Source organism: Mesoplodon densirostris, chromosome 19 (assembly GCF_025265405.1).
Source record: "Mesoplodon densirostris isolate mMesDen1 chromosome 19, mMesDen1 primary haplotype, whole genome shotgun sequence".
Taxonomy (NCBI): Eukaryota; Metazoa; Chordata; class Mammalia; order Artiodactyla; family Ziphiidae; genus Mesoplodon; species Mesoplodon densirostris.
Window position 1 is genome coordinate 4,921,828 of NC_082679.1, and position 22,244 is coordinate 4,944,071.

The window sequence follows — 22,244 nt, forward strand, 5'->3', positions numbered from 1 at the left end:
GCCGCTGGGCCTGCGCGTCTGGAGCCTGTGCTCCGCAGTGGAAGAGGCCACAACAGTGAGAAGCCCACGTACTGCAAAAAAAGAAAAAAAAAAAGCCATAGATTTAATTGAGGAAAATATGTGTTAAAACAAATGTGATACCATTAAACACCTATGACAACGGCCAAAATCCAGAATATGGAAAACACCAAATATTAGAAATGATGTGGAACAGCAAAAACTTTCATTCATTACTGATGAAAATGCCAAATGGTATAGCCACTTTGGAAGAGTTTGTGGTTTCTTACAAAACTAACATAATCTTAAATATGATCTAGCAATCACACCACTTGTTATTTACACAAATGAGCCAAAAAACTTCTCTACATGCAAAAACATGTACATGAAATGGAACGAATAATCCTAAAATTTGTATAGAACCAAAAAGACACCGAATAGCCAAAGCAATCTTGAAAAAGAATAAAAAAGGTGAAGGCATCACATTCCCTGATTTCAAATGATGTTACAAAGTATCGTAATTAAAACAGCATGCTATTGGCCTTAAAACAGACACATAAGTCAATGGAAGAGAATAGAAAGCCCAGAAATAAACCCATGCACAAGCAATCAATAAATTCACAACAAAGGAGCCAAGACTATGCAAGAGGGAAAGGACAGTGTCATCAATAATTAGTATTGAGAAAACTGAAAGGCACATACAAAAGAATGAAACTGGACCACTATCTTACACCATATGCATACATTAACTCAAAACAGAATAAAGACTTGAATGTAATACCTGAAAAAAAAACTTCTAGAAGAAAACAAAGAAAGCTCCTTGATATCTTGTCAATGATTTTTTAAATCTGAAATCAAAAGTAAAAGCAAAAGAAAAAAAAATAAGCAAGTAGGTCTACATCAATCTAAGAAGTTTGTGGACAGCGATGGAATCTATCAACAAAATACAAAGGCAACCTAAAGGCTGGGAGAAAATATCTGCAAATCATATATTTGATAAGGGACTTAATATCTAAAATGTATAAAGAACTCACAACTCAACAATAAAAACAACAAAAATTCTGATTAAAAATTAGGCAGAAGATCTGAACAGACTTTTTTCCAAAGAAATCATACAGATGGCCAACAGATACATGAAAAGATGCTGAACCTCATTCATCATCAAGGGAATGAAAATTAAAACCACAATGAGATATCACCTCACAATTCTTAGAATGACATTTAAATATATATATATATATATATATATAATTATATATATATATTTATATATATATATATATATATATATATATATATATATATATATAAAAGAAATAACAAGTGCTGGCAAGGATGCAGAGAAAAGGGAACCCTTGTGCTCCGTTAGTGGGAATGTAAATCGGTGCAGACACCATGGAAAATAATACAGATGTTCCTCAAATAAATAAAACAGAACTAACATAATATCCAGCAATTCCACTTCTGGGTATTTACATGAAGAAAATGAAAACACTATCTTAAAAAGATACATGCATCTCCCTGTTCATTGCAGCATTTTAAAAAAAAATTTATTTGGCTGCACCAGGTCTTAGGTGCAGCACGCGGGATCTTTATTGCGGCATGCGGGATCTTTAGTTGTGAGCATGCGGGCTCCTTTAGTTGCGGCATGCAGACTCCTTTAGTTGCAGCATGCAGGATCTAGTTCCCTGACCAGGGATTGAACCCAGGTCACCTGCGTTGGGAGCACTGAGTCTTAACCACTGGACCACCAGGAAGTCCCACTGCAGCATTATTTACAACAGATGAGTAAACAACCTAAGTGTCCATAAAAAAAGAAATGGATAAAGAAACTGTGAGATGTGTATCTATACACAATGTAATATTATTCAGCCATTAAAAAGAATGAAATCTTGGGATTCCCTGGTGGCGCAGTGGTTGAGAGTCCACCTGCCGATGCAGGGGACACGGGTTCGTGCCCCGGTCCGGGAAGATCCCACATGCCACAGAGCGGCTGGGCCCGTGAGCCGTGGCCGCTGAGCCTGCGCATCCGGAGCCTGTGCTCCGCAACGGGAGAGGCCACAACAGTGAGAGGCCCGCGTACTGCAAAAAAAAAAAAAAAAAAAAAAGAATGAAATCTTGCCATGTGTGACAACATGAAGGGCATTATGCTACCTGAAGTGACATGCAGAAAGACAAAAACGTTATGATTTCTCTTACATGTGTAATCTTAAAAAAAAACAACAACAACCTAAAGACACAGAACAGATTTGTAGTTAACTAAGGCGTGGGGTGGGGAGGTTGGGAAAAATGGATAAAGGGGATCAAACAGTTTTTAAAAAGTTGTCAATGTGCTGCTTTCTATTTTCTGTACCCTAGGAATTCAATAAACATTTATAATAAATGATGCATTTTTGTTTGTTTTTTACAGAAAAGTTAATTACAGATATCAATAACCAGTGCTGTATTTAAAGCAAACTACATCTAATTTTTGAATTTTCACTTTTTGGCATTATCCACATCATGAATTTTCCTATTAAATGCATCCTGGTAACAAAACAGGATGGACAAAAAAGAAACAAATACACTTTAGCTCCACTTTATTAGACAGATATTAGGAAAAGGATCAACTAAGACACTATCATCTTCCCAAAGGATTAAGTCAATGTAAGGTGGCTTTCCTGTCGAATGGGGTGACACTGTACCCCCTAGACCAAGGTTTCTGGGAGTGAAACCTTTTTACCTTGGTCAAAATAGGTCTTATATGTTGAAAATTACTTTTGTAAACAGGAAGTGTAAAACCAAGATGAGTGTGGCCAGTAGAGAGTAGCCATGGCGGGATCTAAGGAGAGCAGCATGGGTGTTGTGACCAACACGATTATTTCTGCAAACACAGTTCTCAGAGGCTGCAGGTAAGGTTGATATTAGTTGAAACGAAAGCACTCCCAAGTGGGCCTAAGCACCTTTCCTCCCAGAAACTTAAGACTGAGGAATTCTTATGGCTAACCTGAAGGCCTCCCAGTCATGAAAATCCATTTTGGGACTGTTAACTGTGGATACTACAGAAACCTAGTATACAAAAAAAAAAATCTAAATAAATAATATCTCCTGCACCCTTTAAACCTCTGCCCCCTAAAAGTGAACAGGAAACACAGAATATAAAAAATACTTGCCAACCATATATATATATATATATATATATATATATATATATATATGTATATATATCTGACAAGGCACTTACATTTAGAAGATACAAAGAACTTTTTACACTCAACAGAAAGTCAAATAGCCCAATTTTAAAATGGGCAAAGGATCTGAGCAGATATTTCTCCAAAGAATATAGAAAAATATCCAATAAACACACAAAAAACAGATGTTTAACGTAATTATTCAATAGGGAAATGCAAATCAAAACCAGAACGAGATACACCTCCATACCCCTTAAATGGCTGTAATCAAAGAGACAATAACAAGTGTTGGTGAAGATGTAGAGACACTGAAAAATTCATACACTCACTCCTGGTGGAAACATCACATGGTGCAGCTGTTTTGGAAAACAGTCTGGGGGTTTCTCAAAAGATTAAACAGAAAATTACCACATAACCAAGCAACTGCACTTTGGGAGGGAGGGAGAGATGAGTAGATAGGGCAGAGTATTTTTACATACTGAAATGACCGTTTATGGTGCTATTATGTTACATGCAGGTCAGTAGACGTGTGTCCAAACCTACAGAATATACAACAGCAAGAGTGAACTCTAACATAAATATGGACTTTGACGTGTTAATTTGTGTCAGTGCAGGTTCATCAGTGATAACAAACATACCACTCTCGAGTGGGATGGTGATCACTGGGGAGGGCCCGCATGTCTGGGGTAGAAAATGCACGGAAACTCTCTATAACTTCCATTCAATTTTTCCGTGAACCTAAAATTCCTTAAAAAAAATAGTCTATTAAAAGAAGGTGGGGCTTCCCTGGTGGCACAGTGGTTGAGAGTCCACCTGCCGATGCAGGGGACACAGGTTCGTATCCCGGTCCGGGAAGATCCCACATGCCTCAGAGGAGCTAGGCCCATGAGCCATGGCCGCTGAGCCTGCACGTCCGGAGCCTGTGTTGCGCAACGGGAGAGGCCACAACAGTGAGAGGCCCGCATACCGGAAAAAAAAAAAAAAAAAGGTGTATGTGTTCATAGCAGGTACTAATATGAAACAGAGTAAAAGGAATAACTCAGACTAGTTTTTCAAAATTTTCTAGAGGTTATACAGCTTTTGGGGAAAGAAATGTTAAGTCATAAACACTCAAGAAAGAAATCCTATAAAATATAAAAAGATATTTATTCATGAATCCACAGCCTCAAATTAGGTATTAGGTATAAAACAAACAACACTAAGATACCATAGAGCTTCCCTGATGGCACAGTGATTAAGAATCTACCTGCCAATGCAGGGGACACGAGTTCGAGCCCCAGTCTGGGAAGATCCCACATGCCATGGAGCAACTAAGCCCGTGTGCCACAACTACTGAGCCTGCACTCTAGAGCCTGTAAGCTACAACTACAGAGCCTGTGTGCCAACTAGTAAAGCATGCACCTAGAGCCCATGCTCCGCAACAAGAGAAGCCACCACGACGAAAAGCCCATGCACCACAATGAAGAGTAGTGCACTGCAACAAAGAGTAGTGCCCACTCACCGCAACCAGAGAAAAGCCCGCATGCAGCAACAAAGACCCAACACAGACAAAAATAAAATACGTAAAATAAATAAATTATTTTAAAAAAGAATATCATAAAAAATATGGAACTAATGATTGAATAAAGAAAATGAAGGTCATTTATAACAATGAAATTTACAAGATGAAAGTTATCAGTGGCTTGAACAAAACAAATAACAATAGAGCTTTAAAACGTCAGCATCGACCACAACTAGAAACAAGAAAATTATGAAATGAAAAAGCTCACCAGTACAGGCAAACATACAGTAAATGTAGGAAATCATCCACACACAAAGCTAGTACGGAGGCAAAAAGACAAAAGTAGTAAAATCAGCTATATCCAAAATAAGCAGTTAAGGGATACACAAAAAAACAATTAGATGTAAAATATGCTATCAGGGACTTCCCTGGTGGCGCAGTGGCTAAGAATCCACCTGCCAATGCAGGGGACACAGGTTCAAGCCCTGGTCCAGGAAGATCCCACATACCGTGGAGCAACTAAGCCCATGCAGCACAACTACTGAGCCTGCACTCTAAAGCCCATGAGCCACAACTACTGAGCCTGCATGCCACAAGTACTGAAGCCCATGTGCCTAGAGCCTGTGCTCCGCAACATGAGAAGCCACCACAATGAGAAGCCCGCACACCGCAGCGAAGAGTAGCCCCCGCTCACTGCACCTAGAGAAAGCTCACGCACAGCAACGAAGACCCAATGCAGCCAAAAGTCAATAAATAAAAATAAATAAATATAAAAATATATACATGGTATCGAAAACAGTAATCATGAGGAGTGGAGTATAAATGCAGGGTTATTAAAATGCATTTGAAATTAAGAGATCAGCAACTTAAAACAATCACGTACATGGAGACTGCTATACAAAAACCCCATGGTGATTGCAAACCAAAAATCTATAATAGATAATACACACAAAAAAGTAAAAGGGGGCTTCCCTGGTGGCGCAGTGGTTGAGAGTCTGCCTGCCGATGCAGGAGACACGGGTTCGTGCCCCGGTCCGGGAAGATCCCACACGCCGCGGAGCGGCTGGGCCCGTGAGCCATGGCCGCTGAGCTTGCACGTCCGGAGCCTGTGCTCCGCAACCGGAGAGGCCACAACAGTGAGAGGCCCGCGTACGGCAAAAAAAAAAAAAAAAAAGTAAAAGGAATCCAAATATAACACTAAAGATAGTCATCAAATTGCAGAACAGAAGAAGGGAAAAAATGACCCACAAAGACAAATCCAAAATAATTAATAAAACAGCAGTAAGAATATGCATATCGATAATTACCTCAAATGTAATTGGAATAAATGCTCCAACTAAAAGAGATAAAGTGCATGAATGGATACAAAAACAAGACCTGTATATATGCTACCCACAAGAGACTCACTTTAGACCTAGAGAAACTCAGAGACTGAAAGCGAGGGGATGGAAAAATGTATTCCATACAAATGGAAATCAAAAGAAAGCCAGAATCTCAATACTTATATCAGACAAAATAGACTTTAAAATAAAGACTGTTAAAAAAGACAAAAAAAGGACATGAGATGATAATCAAGGGATCAATCCTAGAAGATATAACAATTACATATGCACCCAACATAGGAGTACCTAAATATGTAAGGCAAATATTAACAGACATAAAAGAAGAAATCGACAGTAACACGATAACAGTAGAGGACTTCAACACCCCACTTACATCAATGGACAGATCATGCAGACAGAAAATCAGTAAGGAAACACAGGCCTTAAATAACGCATTAGACTAAATGGACTTAACTGATACAGAAAGAGCTCTCCATCCAAAAGCAGCAGAAGAGACACTCTTTTTAAGTATGCTTGGGACATTCCCCACGGATAGATCACAAGCCAGTCCAAAAAACAAGCCTTGGTGAATTTAAAGAGGCTGACTTCATATTAAGCATCTTTTCTAACCACAACACTGAGACTAGAAATCGACTGCAAGGAAAAAAACTGCAAACAACGCAGACATGGAGGCTAAACAATATGCTGCTGAACAACCAATGGATCACTGAAGAAATCAAAGAGGAAATAAAAAATACCTAGAGGAAAATGAGAACAAAAACACGATGATCCAAAACCTATGGGACACAGTAAAAGCAGTTCCAAGAGGGAAGTTTATAGCAATACAAGCTTACCTCAGGACAGAAGAAAAATCTCAAACAACCTAAACTTATACCTAAAGTAACTAGAGAAAGAAAAAGAAACAAAAAGAAAACTTAGTAGAAGGAAAGAAATAATAAAAATCAGGGGAGAAATAAATAAGATGGAGACTAAAAAAACAAGAGAAAAGAGAAGGAACCAAGATGATGGAATAGAAGGATGTGGAGCTCACCTCCTACCACAAATACATCAAAAACACATCTACATGTGGAACAAGTCTCACAGAATAGCTAATGAATGCTGGCAGAAGATCTCAGACAACCAAAATTGCAAAAAAGGGACTTCCCTGGCAGTCCAGTGGTTAAGACTCTGCGCTTCCACTGCAGGGGGCACGGGTTCTAGCCCTGGTCAGGGAACTAAGATCCCGCAAGCCGCATGCCGCACATGCTGGCCAAAAAAAAAAAAAAATGCAAGAAAGATCACCACGTAACCAGGTGGGATGAAAAGAAAGAAAAAAAGAAAAGAAGGAATCGGAACAGCACCTGCAACCCTGGGAGGGAGATGTGAAAGAGGAAATGTTCCCTCACCCTGCTGGGAACCCTGCTGACCGGCATATCAGCTGGGACAGACAGAGAGCTTCAGAGGCTCAGAGGGGAGTGCACCAACCAGCCTGTAGCAGGCAGAACAAAGCCAGCACTGACGATCCATGCCACCTCACTGCATTCCCCAGGCCAAGATGCACGTCTGCTGGTGCACGAGGTGACTGGGTGCTGAAACTTGAGCTTCAGAAGACAGACCCAGGGAGTGGACTGCGGTTGGCTGCACGGAGACAGACTGAAGGGACTGGAGTGTGGTACGTGCCGCAACTGGGGGTGTATACAGATGGAACCCGGGCCTGCCATAGCAGTGCCACTGTTAACGGGTGCGTGAAGGGGCGGGGCGGGGCCGCTGCCACAGCAGCCTAACTCTTGGCAAGCTCACAGCAGGTGCAACGCCACCTCTATGAGCTCTCGGAGCACGGAAGCACCAGCGCGTTACCCATGTGCAGAGGCAAGGCTGAAATCAGAGCCGAGCCCCAGGGGCCACGTGATTTAGGAAACAGGACTGAAATCTGAGCCCACTCTCTGCAACTATGCAATCCGCAGATTTACTCTGCAGCTGCAGCCCTGCCAGTTTTGTAAACTCAGCATCTGCGGGACACCCAAGAGCATTACGGGTGCTCCCGTGGCTGGAAGAGGTCCAGTGTTAGCAGCTTTGGGCTTTGTGGGTGCACGCATGGAGAGGCAGCGCTGAGGCCTAGGCTACTTCTGTACCTCCTGCACTGGGTCCAGAAGAGCAACTACTGTGGTACTGGCACATGACTTTAGTGGATCTGCACTTACAGATCTTCGCTGGTGACTTTATGAACACAGAGCCTGAGGGTCACCAGGGCCAACTGCTGGCGTTCACACGGCTGAGGTGGGGCCGAGGGAAATGCCAGCAACAGTGTGCTCTGTGAACCCAAACAACGGGTGACAGGCAGCACCACAGAGCACACTCGTCAGTGGGCAGCTGCGGCGGAGGAACACTCAGCGGCTCCTCTCCCAGCAGCAGTGCTCCAGTCTGGCCTGCCTCACACTGAAGCTCAGAGACAGACATGGGAGCTTCTACTTCAACAACTGGAGAGCACCCTGCCCCCAAGAGGGCTGAGACAAACACAGAGCAAAGAGGAGGTCCTGCTCAATATCCAGTGCAGGCTCTGGTCCCCACAGCACCAGTCACACCACCTATCAAGGGGGTAATAAACAGCACACACTGAAGAAAGATGCGGCAGGCATCCACACTAAAATGAGCCTTTGCACCAAAAACATTACACTCATGCAGGCTACACAAGGATGCTCTCACAGAAAAACAGCCCTCCAAGATCATGGTATTGATAGATAACTTATCTCCTAAAATCACAGGGTGAGAGAAATATACGTAAAATGAAGAATCAGAGGAACCACTCCCAATTCCAGATCAAGAGAATTCCCCTGAAAGAACAAACAATGAAACCAACCTCTCCAGTGTAACAGGTTCCAAATTCAAAAAGAAGATGATAAAAATATGGAAGGAATTAAGAAAGGCTATCGACACAAATGCAGATTACTGTAAAATGTAACTAGAAACTATAAAGAGGAACCAAGTAAAGTTAGAATATTCATTTGCCAAGATGAAAGCTGAGGTAAAGGTAATAAAGAGCAAAATGAGTAATGCAGAAGAATGAATAGGTGACCTGGATGATAGAATAATGGAAATCATCCAACCAGCAGAGCAGAAAGACAAATGAAAAAAAAAATGAAAGCAATATATGAGGCCTATGGGATAATATAAAGCATGCCGATATCTGCATAATAGGGATCCCAGAAGGAAAAGAGAAAAGGAGATTAAAAATGTATTTGAAAAAATAGATGAAACAGACACTAAAAAAAAAAAATAGAAAAGATCAATGAAACTAAAAGCTAGTTCTTTGAAAACATAGACAAAATTGATAAACCTTTAACCAGGACTCATAAAGAAAAAAAGAGAGAGGGCACAAATAAATAAAATCAGAAATGAAAAAGGAGAAGTTACAAATGACATCACAGACATACAAAGAATCATAAGAGACTACTACAAACAACTATACGCCAATGAAGTGGACAACCTAGAAGAAATGGACTAATTCTTAGATAAAATCTCCCAAAACTGAACCAGGAAGAAATAGAAAATATGAACAGTCCAGCTACCAGTAATGAAACTGAATCAGTAATTTAAAAACTCCCAAAGATAGAAAAGATACATGCACCCCAGTGTTCACTGCAGCACTATATACAATAGCCAAGACATGGAAGCTACCTAAAGGTCCATCACCAGATGAATGTATAAAGGAAATGTGGTGTATATATACAATGGTACATGATTCAGCGATAAAAAGGAACAAAATAATGCCATCTGTAGCAACATGGATGGACTTAGAATTATCATACTAAGTGAAGTAAGACATAGATAAATATCATATGATATTGCTTATATGTGGAATCTAAAAATTTTTTAAATGCTAAGAATGAACTTATTTACAAAACAGAAACAGATCTACAGACATAGAAAACAAACTTATGGTTACCAAAGGGGAAAGGGGATAAGGGAGAGATAAATTAGGAGTTTGGGATTAACATATACACTCTACTCTATATAAAATAGATAAGCAACAAGGACCTACTGTACAGCAAAAAGAACTATACTCAGTATTTTATAATAACCTATAAGAGAAAAGAATCTGAAAAAGATTATATATATATATATGTATAACTGAATCACACTGCTGTACACCTGAAACTAATAACAACTTCATAAATCGACTATACTTCTATTAAAAAAAAAAAAACTCCCGAAGAACAAAAGTCCAGAATTAGATGGCTTCACAGGTGAATTCTACAAAACATGTAGGGAAGAGTTAACATCTATCCTTCAGAAACTATTCCAAAACATTGCAGAGGAAGGAACACTTCCAAACTCATTCTATGAGGCCAGCATCACCTTCACACCAACCAGAAAAAGATATCACAGGGGCTTCCCTGGTGGCGTAGTGGTTGAGAGTCCGCCTGCCGATGCAGGGGACACGGGTTCATGCCCCAGTCTGGGAAGATCCCACATGCCACGGAGCAGCTGGGCCCGTGAACCATGGCCGCTAAGCCTGTGCGTCCGGAGCCTGTGCTCTGCAACAGGAGAGGCCACAGCAGTGAGAGGCCCGTGTACCGAAAAAAAAAAAAAAAAAAAGATATAACAAAAAAAGAAAATTACAAGCCAATATCACTGATGAACATACATGCCAAAATGCTCAACAAAATAACAGCAAACTGAATCCAGTGATACATTAAAAGGATTATACACCACAATCAAGTGAAATTTATCACAGGGATGCAAGGATTTCTCAATATCTGCAAATCAATCAATGTGATATACAAATTAACAAACTGAAGAATAAAAACCTTATGATCAACTCAACAGATGCTAGAAAACCTTTTGGTAAAATTCAACATCCATTTATGATAAAAACTCTCAAAAAACCAGACACAGAGGGAACATACCTCAACATAATAAAGGCCATATATAAAAAACCCACAACTAGCATCATACTTAATGGTGAAAAGCTGAAAGCATTTCATCTAAGATCAGGAGCAATACAAGGATGCCCACTCTTTCCACTTCTATTCAACATACTTTTGGAAGTCCTAGCCACAGCAATCAGAGAAGAAAAAGAAATAAAAGGAATAGAAATTGGAAAGAAAGAAGTAAAACTCTCAAGCTTTGCAGATGACATGATACTACATATAGAAAATCCTAAAGATGCCACCAGAAAACTACTAGAGTTCATCAATGAATCTGGTAAAGTTGCAAGATACAGAAATAATACAGAAATCTGTTCCATTTCTATACACTAACAACAAAGTATCAGAAAAAGAAATTAAGGAAACAATCCCATTTACCATCACATCAAAAATAAATAGATAAATATTTAGGAAGAAACATACCTAAGGAAGTAAAATACCTGCACTCCAAAAACCATAAGACACAGATGAAAGAAACTGAAGATGACACAAACATATGGAAAGATATACCATGTTTTGGGTTGGAAGAATAAATATTAAGAATCATTTTTAAAATGACCATACTACCAAAAACAATCTACAGATTCAATGCAATTCCTATCAAAACACAAATGGCATTTGTCACAGAACTAGAACAAAAATTTTTTACATTTCTATGGAAACACAAAAGACCCCAAATAGCCAAAACAATTTTGAGAAAGGATAGAGATGGAGGAATTGCGCTCCCTGACTTCAGACTATACTATAAGATCATCAAAACAGTATGGCACTGACAAAAAAACAGATACATCGATCAATGGAACAAGATAGAGAGCCCATAAATAAACCCACGCACTTATGGTCAATTAAACTATGACAAAGGAGGGAAAAATATACAATGGAGAAAAGACAGTCTCTCCACTAAGTGGTGGTCAAACTGGACAGCTATATGTAAAAGAAATAAATTAGGACATTCTCTAATACCATATACAAACATAAACACACAATGGATTAAAGACCTAAATATAAGATGATAAACCATAAAAATTCTAGAGGAAAACATAGGCAGAACACTCTTTGACAAATTGCAGCAATATTTTTTTGGATCTGTCTCCTAAGGTAATGGAAATAAAAGCAAAAATAACCAAAGGGACCTAATTAAACTTAAAAGCTTTTGCATACCAAAGGAAACCATAAACAAAATGAAAAGACAACCTACTAAATGGGACAAAATATTTGCAAGTTATATGACCAATAAGGGATAATATCCAACATATATAAACAGCTTATAAAACTTAACATCAGAAAAACATAAAACTCAATTAAAAAATGGGCATAAGAACGGAATAGACATTTCTCCAAAGAAGAAATGAAGATGTCCGATGAGCACATGAAAAGATGCTCAACATGGCTAACCACGAGGGGAATGCAAAGCAAAACCACAATGAGATATCACCTCACATCTGTCATAATGGCTATCATCAAAAAGAACACAAATAACAAATGTTGGTGAGGATGTGGAGAAAAGGGAACCCTCCTATAATGTTGGTGGGAATGTAAATTGGTGTAGCCACTGTGGAAAACAGTAGGGAGGTTTCTCAAAAAACTAAAAATAGAACTACTATTATCACCCAGCGATACCACTTCTGGAAATATATCCAAAAGCATGTTAGGTGCTCCTGTAGTTACCGACTTCCAGAGAGGAGTTATCCTCACTCAGGGAGAGCAGGTTCCTGCAGGCCTCCAGCATCACGTCCCTGTACAAGGCCCTCTGAGCAGGGTCCAGGCATTCCCACTCCTCCTGAGAGAATTCAATGGCCACATCCTTTAATGTAAACAGTCTATGAAAGGAAAGCACATTTCACCAAGTGGACAAGGAGAGAGTTCTGAGTTTGACACAAACTTACAGAAGCAGACACATGTAAGGATTGACTTGTCTGGGGTGAATGTTCTGACTGATCCATGTAAGATACTTTTGAGCAAGTTAGGCTTCTCTTTATGTAACCAAGGTGAAATGCATATAACATAAAGTTAGCCATTTTTAAAGTACCATTCAGTGGCACTTAGTACATTTATAATGTTGAACAAACATCATCTCTTTCTTGTTCAAAAATATTTCAATCATCCCCAAAGGAAATCCTTTACCCATGAAGCAGTTGCTTCTTTCTCCCCCATTTGCCTCAGTCCCTGGACACCAGTAATGCAATGTCTCAATGGATGTACCTGTTTGGGATATTTCCATATAACTGGGATGGTATAAAATGTGACCTTTTGTCTGGTTTCTTTCACTGTGAATAATTTTTTTGGCTCAGCCATGCTACAGTTACGTATCAGTACTGCATTCCTTTTCATGGCCAAGTAATATTCCACTGTATGAGTAAACCACAGGTTATTCACTTATCCCTTGATGGACATTTGGGTTATAACCACCTTTTCTCTAATATTAATAGTGCTGCTGGAAGTTTCACGTAGAAGTATGTATTTGAATACGTGTTCTCAATTCTTTTTGGTATTTATCTAGGAGTGGAATCACTAGGTCACATGGTTTTGTTTTCCACAGTGGCTACATTTTACCAGCAATGTATCAGGATACTAACTTCTCTACATCTTTACCAAAACTTGTTCTTTTCTGTTTTATTATAGTCATCCTATTGTATGTAAAATGATACCTCATGGTGGTTTTGATTTTGCATTTTACTAATTTCGTTGAACATCTTTTCATTTGCTTGCTGATTACTTCTATATCTTCTATGAAGAAAGGTCTATTAAAGGCCTCTATTTTATAATTAGATTCTTTGTATTCAGTTCTTGAGGTACAGGTGTTCTTGAGGTATAGGAGGTAAAGGAGTTCACCTTTCTTCTGTTTACAGTAGATAATTCCAATTAACCTATGTTCAAGTTCACTAGTTCTTTTTTTTTTAATTTATTTATTTTAGGCTGCATTTGGTCTTTGTTGCTGTGTGCAGGCTTTCTCTAGTTGTGGAGAGTGTGGGCTACTCTTGGTTGTGGTGTGCAGGCTTCTCATGGCGGAGGCTTCTCTTGCTGCGGAGCACGGGCTCTAGGCCCGCGGGCTTCAGCAGTTGTGGCGCACGGGCTTCAGTAGTTGTGGCACATGGGCTTAGTTGCTCTACGGCATGTGGGCTCTTCCCAGACCAGGGCTCGAACCTGTGTCTCCTGCACTGGCAGGTGGATTCTTAACCACTGCGCCACCAGGGAAGCCCCAAGTTCACTAACTGTTTATTGTGATTGTCAATCTGCTGTTGATATCTTCTAGTGAATTTTCAATTTCAGTTTTGGTACTTTTCAGCTCTAGAAGTTCTAACTCTATCTCTTTATTGATGTTTTCTGTTTCTTGAAACAATGTTCTCCTACTTTCCTTTAGTTCGTTCTCCATGGTTTCCCTTAAGTCTTAGTACATTTAAGACAGTTGATTTAAAATCCTGTTTAGTAACTGTAGTATCTGTGCTTCCTTATGAACACCATCATTAACCCAATAATCACGCTCAAGTTTCCCATTCTGAAGAAATTCTTAGACATCTATAGTAAAGTCGGCATGCTCAGAAGCAGCCACTATGACCTTTTTTTTTTATCACAGTAAAAACTGTACAGGACCAATGTGTCTTCATTAAGAAAATGCTCCATGAGGATACAAAAAAAGGAAGTCAACTCTAAGTTTACTAACACGAAAACAAGTCTAAGATATATGGTACGTAAATATTTAAATGTGCAGAATAAAATACCATAACAAAATATTTATTAAAGAGTACTTTCTAAAATCACATTACCATATATAAATGCATTTTTGTAAGATCTGCAGTGGGGATTAACATTGGTTTCTGATGGAGACAGTAAGTGACAGTGTAAGATGTGACAGGGAAGGGGATATTTTACTTCGTAGTCTCTAAACTGCATCGCTGTGTGTAGCTGAACCATGAAAATATATACATGAGATGTTCAATACAAAAAAAAAATAACACTGGGCTTCCCTGGTGGTGCAGTGGTTGAGAGTCCACCTGCCGATGCAGGGGACACGGGTTCATGCCCTGGTCCGGGAAGATCCCACATGCCGCGAAGCGGCTGGGCCCGTGAGCCATGGCCACTGAGCCTGTGCGTCCGGAGCCTGTGCTCCACAACGGGAGAGGCCACAACAGTGAGAGGCCCGCATACTGCAAAAAAATTTTAAAAATTAAAAAAAAAATAACACTGAACAAGAATTAGTAAAATTATAATTCGCCTCCAGCCTCTCTGATGACAGAAAGTGCTGCTCCTATGTCTTGGCTAAATTATAACCATTTTTATCTAAAACACCTGCTGCATGAGAGTCCCTACGTGAACACTACAGGCTGTGTGAGATAAATGTTTTGTAAATAATTTAAAGAACCCTTATTGTTAAATGACACCCTATCCATTCCTTACATCTGTTTCGAAACTTCCCATTCTGTTTTAAAGTGTTGATATTTTAGAGTCAGAAACACACCGATTCACTTAACTTCAAAGGCACTTATAAAATCTGACAAAGCATGTTTCCCCATATCAGTCTTCCAGTCTAGACCTCCTCAGGTATCTGTGCACAGGAGCACATCACTTACACATGTAGTCTCTTTCATCCTGGTTTCTATGGAGCTGAAAGGGCACCAGAAGGGAGCACTAAACAGTCCTCACTGCCCTACCTCACTGACAACACAGAGCCTACTCCCCATCTCCAATCCACGCCTCAGTATAAACCTTTCACGGGATGACCACCTGAAAGGGGGCTCTTCCCAAGTTCCCCATCACTGGGTCACAGTGACATGGAATCTGCAGGGAGGTGAGGGGAGACGGAGGGAAGGCCCTGTGTGTGAGTAAATCGGACATTTCAGAGACAGAGAAGATTAATGAGCCCAAACTGTGTCATTTTAGGAAGGAGAGAACAAATCAACAAAGAATATGACTTTTACCTGTGAAAGCTCCATTCCTTCTTCTTTCCTCCTCCTCTGAATTTCTTGTTAGATTCTTCAGGTAAGATGAGTCTGTGGGAGCGAAATATGCTGTTTAATGCTTACAACCAACATACCCCCCCTTCTGGCATCTGCCACAAAGCCACCAAAGGAGAACCTTAACGTGGGGGAAAGACAGTCCTTTGCTGCCAACTGTAACACGAGGGATACAGGGACAATAAACTCCTACACGAAGACCAATTAGTGAGCTTGTCACCCACTTCTTCAGGAAGCCCCCCTGCTGCCAAAACGCCCACTCGACTGCAATTGCACCATCCTTTGTCCACTTGGCATTAATCCAAAGGGAAGTGCCTCCTCCAACTTCTGCTCTCTTCCGGAGGCAGCCAGCATCCAGTGACCGGTTGACGCATGAGATGGAAGCTTGTCCCTTTTGTTAATTAGGAGCAACTCTGGAGGGGCCACCCCAGCTCCAGATCTCCCTGTGGAGCTATACTGAACAATTTAGATTTTTGTCCTGAGGGTGATGGGAAACAATAAAAGATTTAATGCCAAGAGATGATGCAATCAAACTTATGATTTACCCCGATACAGAGACAGACAAGCTGAGAAAAAGGTATGCCTCCGTCTCTGGGCCTATGCCCCTGCCTCTTTTTTTAAGTGTTTTTTCATAATTGTTGGTAGACCAGAACATGTTTAAAATTTCAGTTATAACCGGGCAAACTGGTCTCCTCTGTCTTCTCCATGTCACAGGTGGGTACACTGAGGCTCGGAGGGGGAGTCATATTACCAAGTTACCCTGAAGAAATCTGAGTTAGGTGAGCAGAACTCGGTAGAAGTGGCAGCCTGGATAGGTTTAGGTAGAAAGGGTTTAAATATCCTAATTCCAGATTACCTTTCGTATTCCTGAGCAAGAGAAGCTTCTCTTTCATGGTTTAATCAAATTCAAACGTTTAATTCCTCTTTTCCAGAAAACATTATAGTCAAAAACTATGAAATTACAAATAGTTATTCCTCCAGAAAAACAAGAAAGAGGGTCACCCGTGGAGATGAGCCCTGACAATCTCTTCATCATGAACACGTGGGTTCTGTGGGAACAAAGCTTCACATCAATCTAGAAAAGGCTGGAACCTGGGACCCTTGACTACAGTGCCTGCACCTGGACAAACGTGTCCTGAACACAGAATACAAAGAAACCATAAGGCACTAAAAATAACTGCATACATGCACAGCTTGGGCAAACAGCTGATGAACAATCAGAAACAAAAAGGCCAAAACCCAACTGCCACTTCTGAGGCGCTGAGAGCCAAAGCAGGGTCCTGCACATGATCCCTGCACCCGGCACCACCAAGGGGGTGGGCGGACCACCCAAGCTACACGTCTGGCCCGACCCACCGAACTGCCCCTGCCCTCACCCCCTTTAAGGGACCAGCTCGCACCACACACCCCCCATCAGGGGGCGAGCAAGGGCACCTGTTTCTTGTTCTCGCTCACGAGTCCCAGTAAAGCTTTGCCTGAATTCTTCGTCTGGCCTGTTACCAATTTCTACTGATTAGAGTCCAAGAGCCCAGCTCAGTTACAAATCCAGCCCACCAGTTAACATCTGCACAGAAAGGACAAAGGGGACTTGGGGGACAATCTACTTAGTTGGACACTTAAACTCAGAGCTCACTAATTGAGCAGATCACTTAAGGAGAAGCTACTGAATATTAAACTAACTGGTTAAACTAGGTTTTGAGTGTTAAAAGACAATCAACACCCTTATCACATGCATAGTGAAGTTATTTAGCAGACATCAAAGAATAGTTCCAATGCAGGATACAGTAGAAAGCATATAAACCTCATAATCTGAACAATGAAATTTAGAGTGAAAATAATTTGGACATTTAAAACATACCCAATCACTTCTGAGATTAAAGTTAAAACAAGTGTGAGGATACATCAAATTTTAAAAAGATTGACATGAGCCATAGTAGGGCAACGGTACTGTCAATCATGACCATTTTCAAAAGCACTGTGTGGTGACACAAATACTTCCCATTTCTTAGAAGGGAAGAGAATGACCTGGAACTGACTGACCTAAGTCTCCACCCTCTGGAAGAACGGGGCTTGCAAATGGAGTTATCATCTGAAGCAATGATTAGAAAATGCAGACGCTTCAAACACCTGCTTTTGCAACTGTCATTCTCTTCTGCATAATTTAAACATGTCAGCAAATGTTAAACAGATTAGCTTAGAGACACCACTTAGTACTTCACAACTTAATATTCCATATTTAATCAACTCAGTACTCACCTGGGTTTGGGTTCCCCCTTTCTCCAGCACCACGTGCTTTGTTCCCTGTATATGTCTCCCTGGGTCCTTCTGTTTCTCTCCTCTCCTTTTGTGTCCATTTCTGTGTTTTCTCCTCTCGTTCACACGCATCATTTTGTTTCCCTCCCTCCCTAGTCCTCCTCTCACACTGTTAGGCCTCGCTCTGCTGCAATCTCTGTCGTTCTTTCTCCCCAAACGTTCTGATGCCTCACTAACTGCATATTCTTCTGCCTTTGTATTCCCTCTCTGCTCTCCTTGGAGGGAGGTCAAGGGCGAGCCACCTCCTGAGTGAGGACTTGACAAAACGGCATTGGGCCCGGGCGGGGGGGTGGTGGAGGGGAGCCGGGAGTCACATCAAGGTTTGAGAAAGGGAGTCAGAGTAGGAAAACGTCGCTGCAGGAGGTCAGTGTCTCTACGGACCGGAGGCAAAAAGTTGGGGCCGGTACCTGCGTCAGAGCGATTTTAACCGGAACCGGACCCAGACTCCCAGGACCGAACCGAGTCTTCTGGCGACGCCGCGACAGGCGAAAGGGGCGGACTCAGAGCGAGAGCGACGACCGCCTTCAGAGGTTTTAATTTGCTGGGACACCCTCGAAACGCAGGTATGGAGAAGCGGGGTTTGGAGATCGCATAGCGCACTTACGAACCAAAAAACCGAGACGCACTCACCCGAGGGCGCCAGTCTGACCGCAGGATCCGCTTCCGCGTCCCTAGGTAATTGCGCGTGCGCATGCGCACCACCGGGCCAGGGGGCGGGGCCGCCGAGGGGCGCATCTCGGACGCTCCGGCGGGTGGAGCGGGTGGAGGCCGTGTCTCTGGTGGTGCAGCCCTGCTGACGCCGGGTCTGGCCCTCGCACCCAACCCCTGGGAGATTCTGGTCTGTTCCTTTTCTCTCCTGAGAGGCTCTGCTTCTCTACTTTGGATCCTTTGAACGTGTCTGGTGTCCTCTGCACCCAGGTTAGGTGCAGAGTTAGAGATGCGCGGACCCCTTACACTGGAAGCGGGGAGTTGAGAACGGTTTACGTGAGAGGGGCGAGCGGGTAAAGAAGCGGATCCTCTGAGCAGCGAGGCGGCGGAGCGCTGGGACCTGGGGGTGAGGGACGGAGGGACGGGGGGTTGTGAGCGGCGGCTGGATCCCGGAACTTGTGAGACCTCAGGCAGTTACAACTTCTTATTTTAATTAAGCGACAGCCTGAGTTTTAGAGTAGGTGATGGAAACTGGAGTGTGACATGAAGTGCAAAATTGTGCCTGTGCGGAATGTGCAGTTTTATACTTACTTCCCTTCAGAGCATAACTTTTTCTTGTGTTCCCCATTCACTTGGAGGCATCAAAAATCAGAATTTGCGGGGAGTTCCCCGGTTAGGATTCTGGGCTTTCACTGCCCGGCGGGTTTCAGTCTCCGGTAGGGGAACTGAGATCCCGCAAGCCCGGCAGCACGGAAAAAAAAAAATCAGAGGAAAATTTTCAACCCCAAATATGTCATTGTATGAGGGACTCCTTTGGAGACTGTGAGCAAGGAGTTGGCTACACTCAGGTGCTTGAGAATCAAGCCTTATTAAATAATTCAACCATATTTTAATTATTTTTTACTCTTTGACCTTTGTCTGACTATAGGATGTGACAAATAAAACCATTTCTTGTCATTGTGATAGGAATTTCCATTTCCCGAATACTAGTATCTGCACTGTAGGTTTTGCTACTTATTAACTTTTGTTACGCACTTTGGCATATTTCTGAATTTTTAACTTCACTTATCTACCAGTCATGAATAAACATGTCTCCCAGGGATAGCCACTCTTTTTTGCTTCTCTTTTGTGGCTATTCTTACTTGTTCTTTATTCTGTAAGATTTTCTCGATAACATTGCTAGCTTCAGAAACTGAGTGTCTATATCGGGAACAGGTTAAGTTTATAAATTAGCTTAAGGAGAATTGACCTTGTTATAATACTGAGTTTTTTACCCAGGAATGTGATGTGATTTTCCATTTGTTTATATCCACTTTCATATATTTCAGGAATGTTTTATAGTTTTCTTCACATAGGTTTAAAAAGTTTGTTAGATTTACTTCCAATTAGTTTATTTCATTTCTGGTTATGCTTTTCTAATTAAAGTTTCTTGCACTATAACTTGTAAATGATTGTTTTTTGCACCTATGAAAGCTACTGTTTTTGTATATTTATATGATCTTCCTGACTTACCTTTTGTAGATTTTCTATCAATTCCTTTGTGTTTCCAGATGTATGATTGCATGATCTGCAAACACAGTTTTATATTTTTCTTTCCCATTCTCATGCCAGTTTAAATTGCCCTGGCTAAACCTCCAACAGATGAGAAATGAATTGAACAGGTGATCATATGCTTTTTTTAGTGTGGTTTTCTAACCTTAGTGGAATAACTCTAGTGCTTCCCAAAGAGCAAGATAATCACTTCATTTTGACATGTTAGAAAAAAATGCATCAATTCCCAGTGTTGAGTTTAAGTTAACATACATACATGTTCAATTCTTCCAAATAGATGTTTTTGTAACTATAAGATCCCCTGATTTCTCTTTATACCCACTACTACGATGTACTGTATTAATGGATTTCCAAACACTGAATCATGCTTGAATTCCAGACATAAAATTCACAGTCATCATCTATTATTTTGCTCTATTTTATTTTAAATATTGCCACCTGTACGCAGATGTGAGATCTCTACATAGTATTCTTTTTGGTACAAACTTTAGGACATTTGAGTATCAGCATTTTATTTGATTTATGTAAACAATGTGGAAATTGTACTTCCTCTTTAAGGCTTGAATTGAGTACGTAGCATTGGCTTATCTGTTCTCTAAAAGAATGGAAGAATCTACCTGCTAATCTGACCCTGGTGCTTTTATTTGTATGGGACTCATAAAACTCTCCCTTACCTCTATGGATATTTGTTTGTTTAGACTCCTATTTCTACTGGAGTCAATACTGGTAGAATATATTTTCGTAGAAAATGTCCATTTCATCTAGGCTTCACAGTTGATTTGTATTGATTTGGAGAAATGGGGCAAATATTTTCTAATCTCAATTATTGACATCACGTTCTTTCTTTTGTACTAATTAAAAATTCATTGAACTTACTGAAAAATTGAAAGTCCTTGATTGTGTGATTCCATTTCTTTGCCCATAAATGGTGGTATTTCAGGGGTCCTCAGAGATTTCAGAAAGCGTTAGATTTGGGGTAAAGGAAATTCTCAGGGAGGCAGGGAATCCACTGAGACACACGTGCTTCTCTGTGGGTCCTCCATGGCTCAGACCTCAGTATTTCCTCCTCTGTCCACATGATACCCTGTCTGCCACCAGGAATAATGGAAAAGGAAGAATTTCTCTCCTTTTGGATATGCTCACTAGAAATTCCTAATAGATCCAAGAAATTTAAAAGTTTTTCAAAACTATTCCCAGCTCCTATTCTCCAGTGTGAACCGCCATTGCCACTCAAGTTGAAAAGACAATTGGGACTTCCCTGGTGGTCCAATGGTTAAGACTCTGTGCTCCCAATGCAGGGGACCTGGGTTCAATCCCTGGTCAGGGAACTAGATCCCACATGCCACAAGTAAAAGATCCTGCATGCCACAACTAAGACGTGGTACAGCCAAATAAATATATTTTTTAAAAAAAGGTGAAAAGATGATTGAAATTCTTTGAGGAGATGAGGTCATAGGAACACTACCCCATATCTCAGGGTCTGGCATCCTCCTTCACACACAAGCTTCCGCTGTTTTGATCATTACATTGAGCTCAGTTTGGGCAGCAGGAAACAGTTTGTAAGTGTTTTCTATTTCAGACTGAGAAATAGATTCTGTATAGTTAGATGTATCAGGAATCTGGGTAGGTGGACATGTCTGGAAAAGCAGTCCAAGGACAATACCATACATGAAGGAGGAATAATTCTTCAGGCACAGTTTGAGTGTGTGGAAAAGACTAGCATCTGAGACCCTAACCGACCCATGACTGCTGCTAAAGCAACTGAATAAAATCCTCATTGAAGGGGTTCTTGGAGACTGAATAACTAAAATCAGAAATGAAAGAAGGGACTGATTACAACTGATTCTACAGAAATAAAAAAA

The 22,244-nt window shown here is 40.9% G+C and overlaps 1 protein-coding gene across 1 annotated transcript; it reads right to left on the reverse strand.

The window, feature by feature from the left end:
- Positions 1 to 778: 778 nt before the first annotated feature.
- On the reverse strand, positions 779 to 18,842 carry LOC132480855 (zinc finger protein 701-like). Its single transcript, XM_060085367.1, has 4 exons — positions 18,127 to 18,842; positions 15,835 to 15,906; positions 12,587 to 12,738; positions 779 to 845 (listed from the first exon to the last, which is right to left on the reverse strand). The coding sequence occupies exons 1-4, from the start codon at positions 18,222 to 18,224 to the stop codon at positions 829 to 831; spliced, it is 339 nt and encodes a 112-aa protein (XP_059941350.1). The 5' UTR covers positions 18,225 to 18,842; the 3' UTR covers positions 779 to 828.
- Between the last annotated feature and the right edge of the window lie 3,402 nt (positions 18,843 to 22,244).

Coding starts and splice junctions, on each gene's coding strand:
- LOC132480855 (XM_060085367.1), bottom strand. CDS start 18,224: ATGGACACAAAAGGAGAGGAGAGAAACAGAAGGACCCAGGGAGACATA. Junction 15,907..18,126: donor AAGGGGGAACCCAAACCCAG/GTGAGTACTGAG, acceptor TCGCTCCCACAG/ACTCATCTTACCTGAAGAAT. Junction 12,739..15,834: donor AAGGAATGGAGCTTTCACAG/GTAAAAGTCATA, acceptor TTCCTTTCATAG/ACTGTTTACATTAAAGGATG.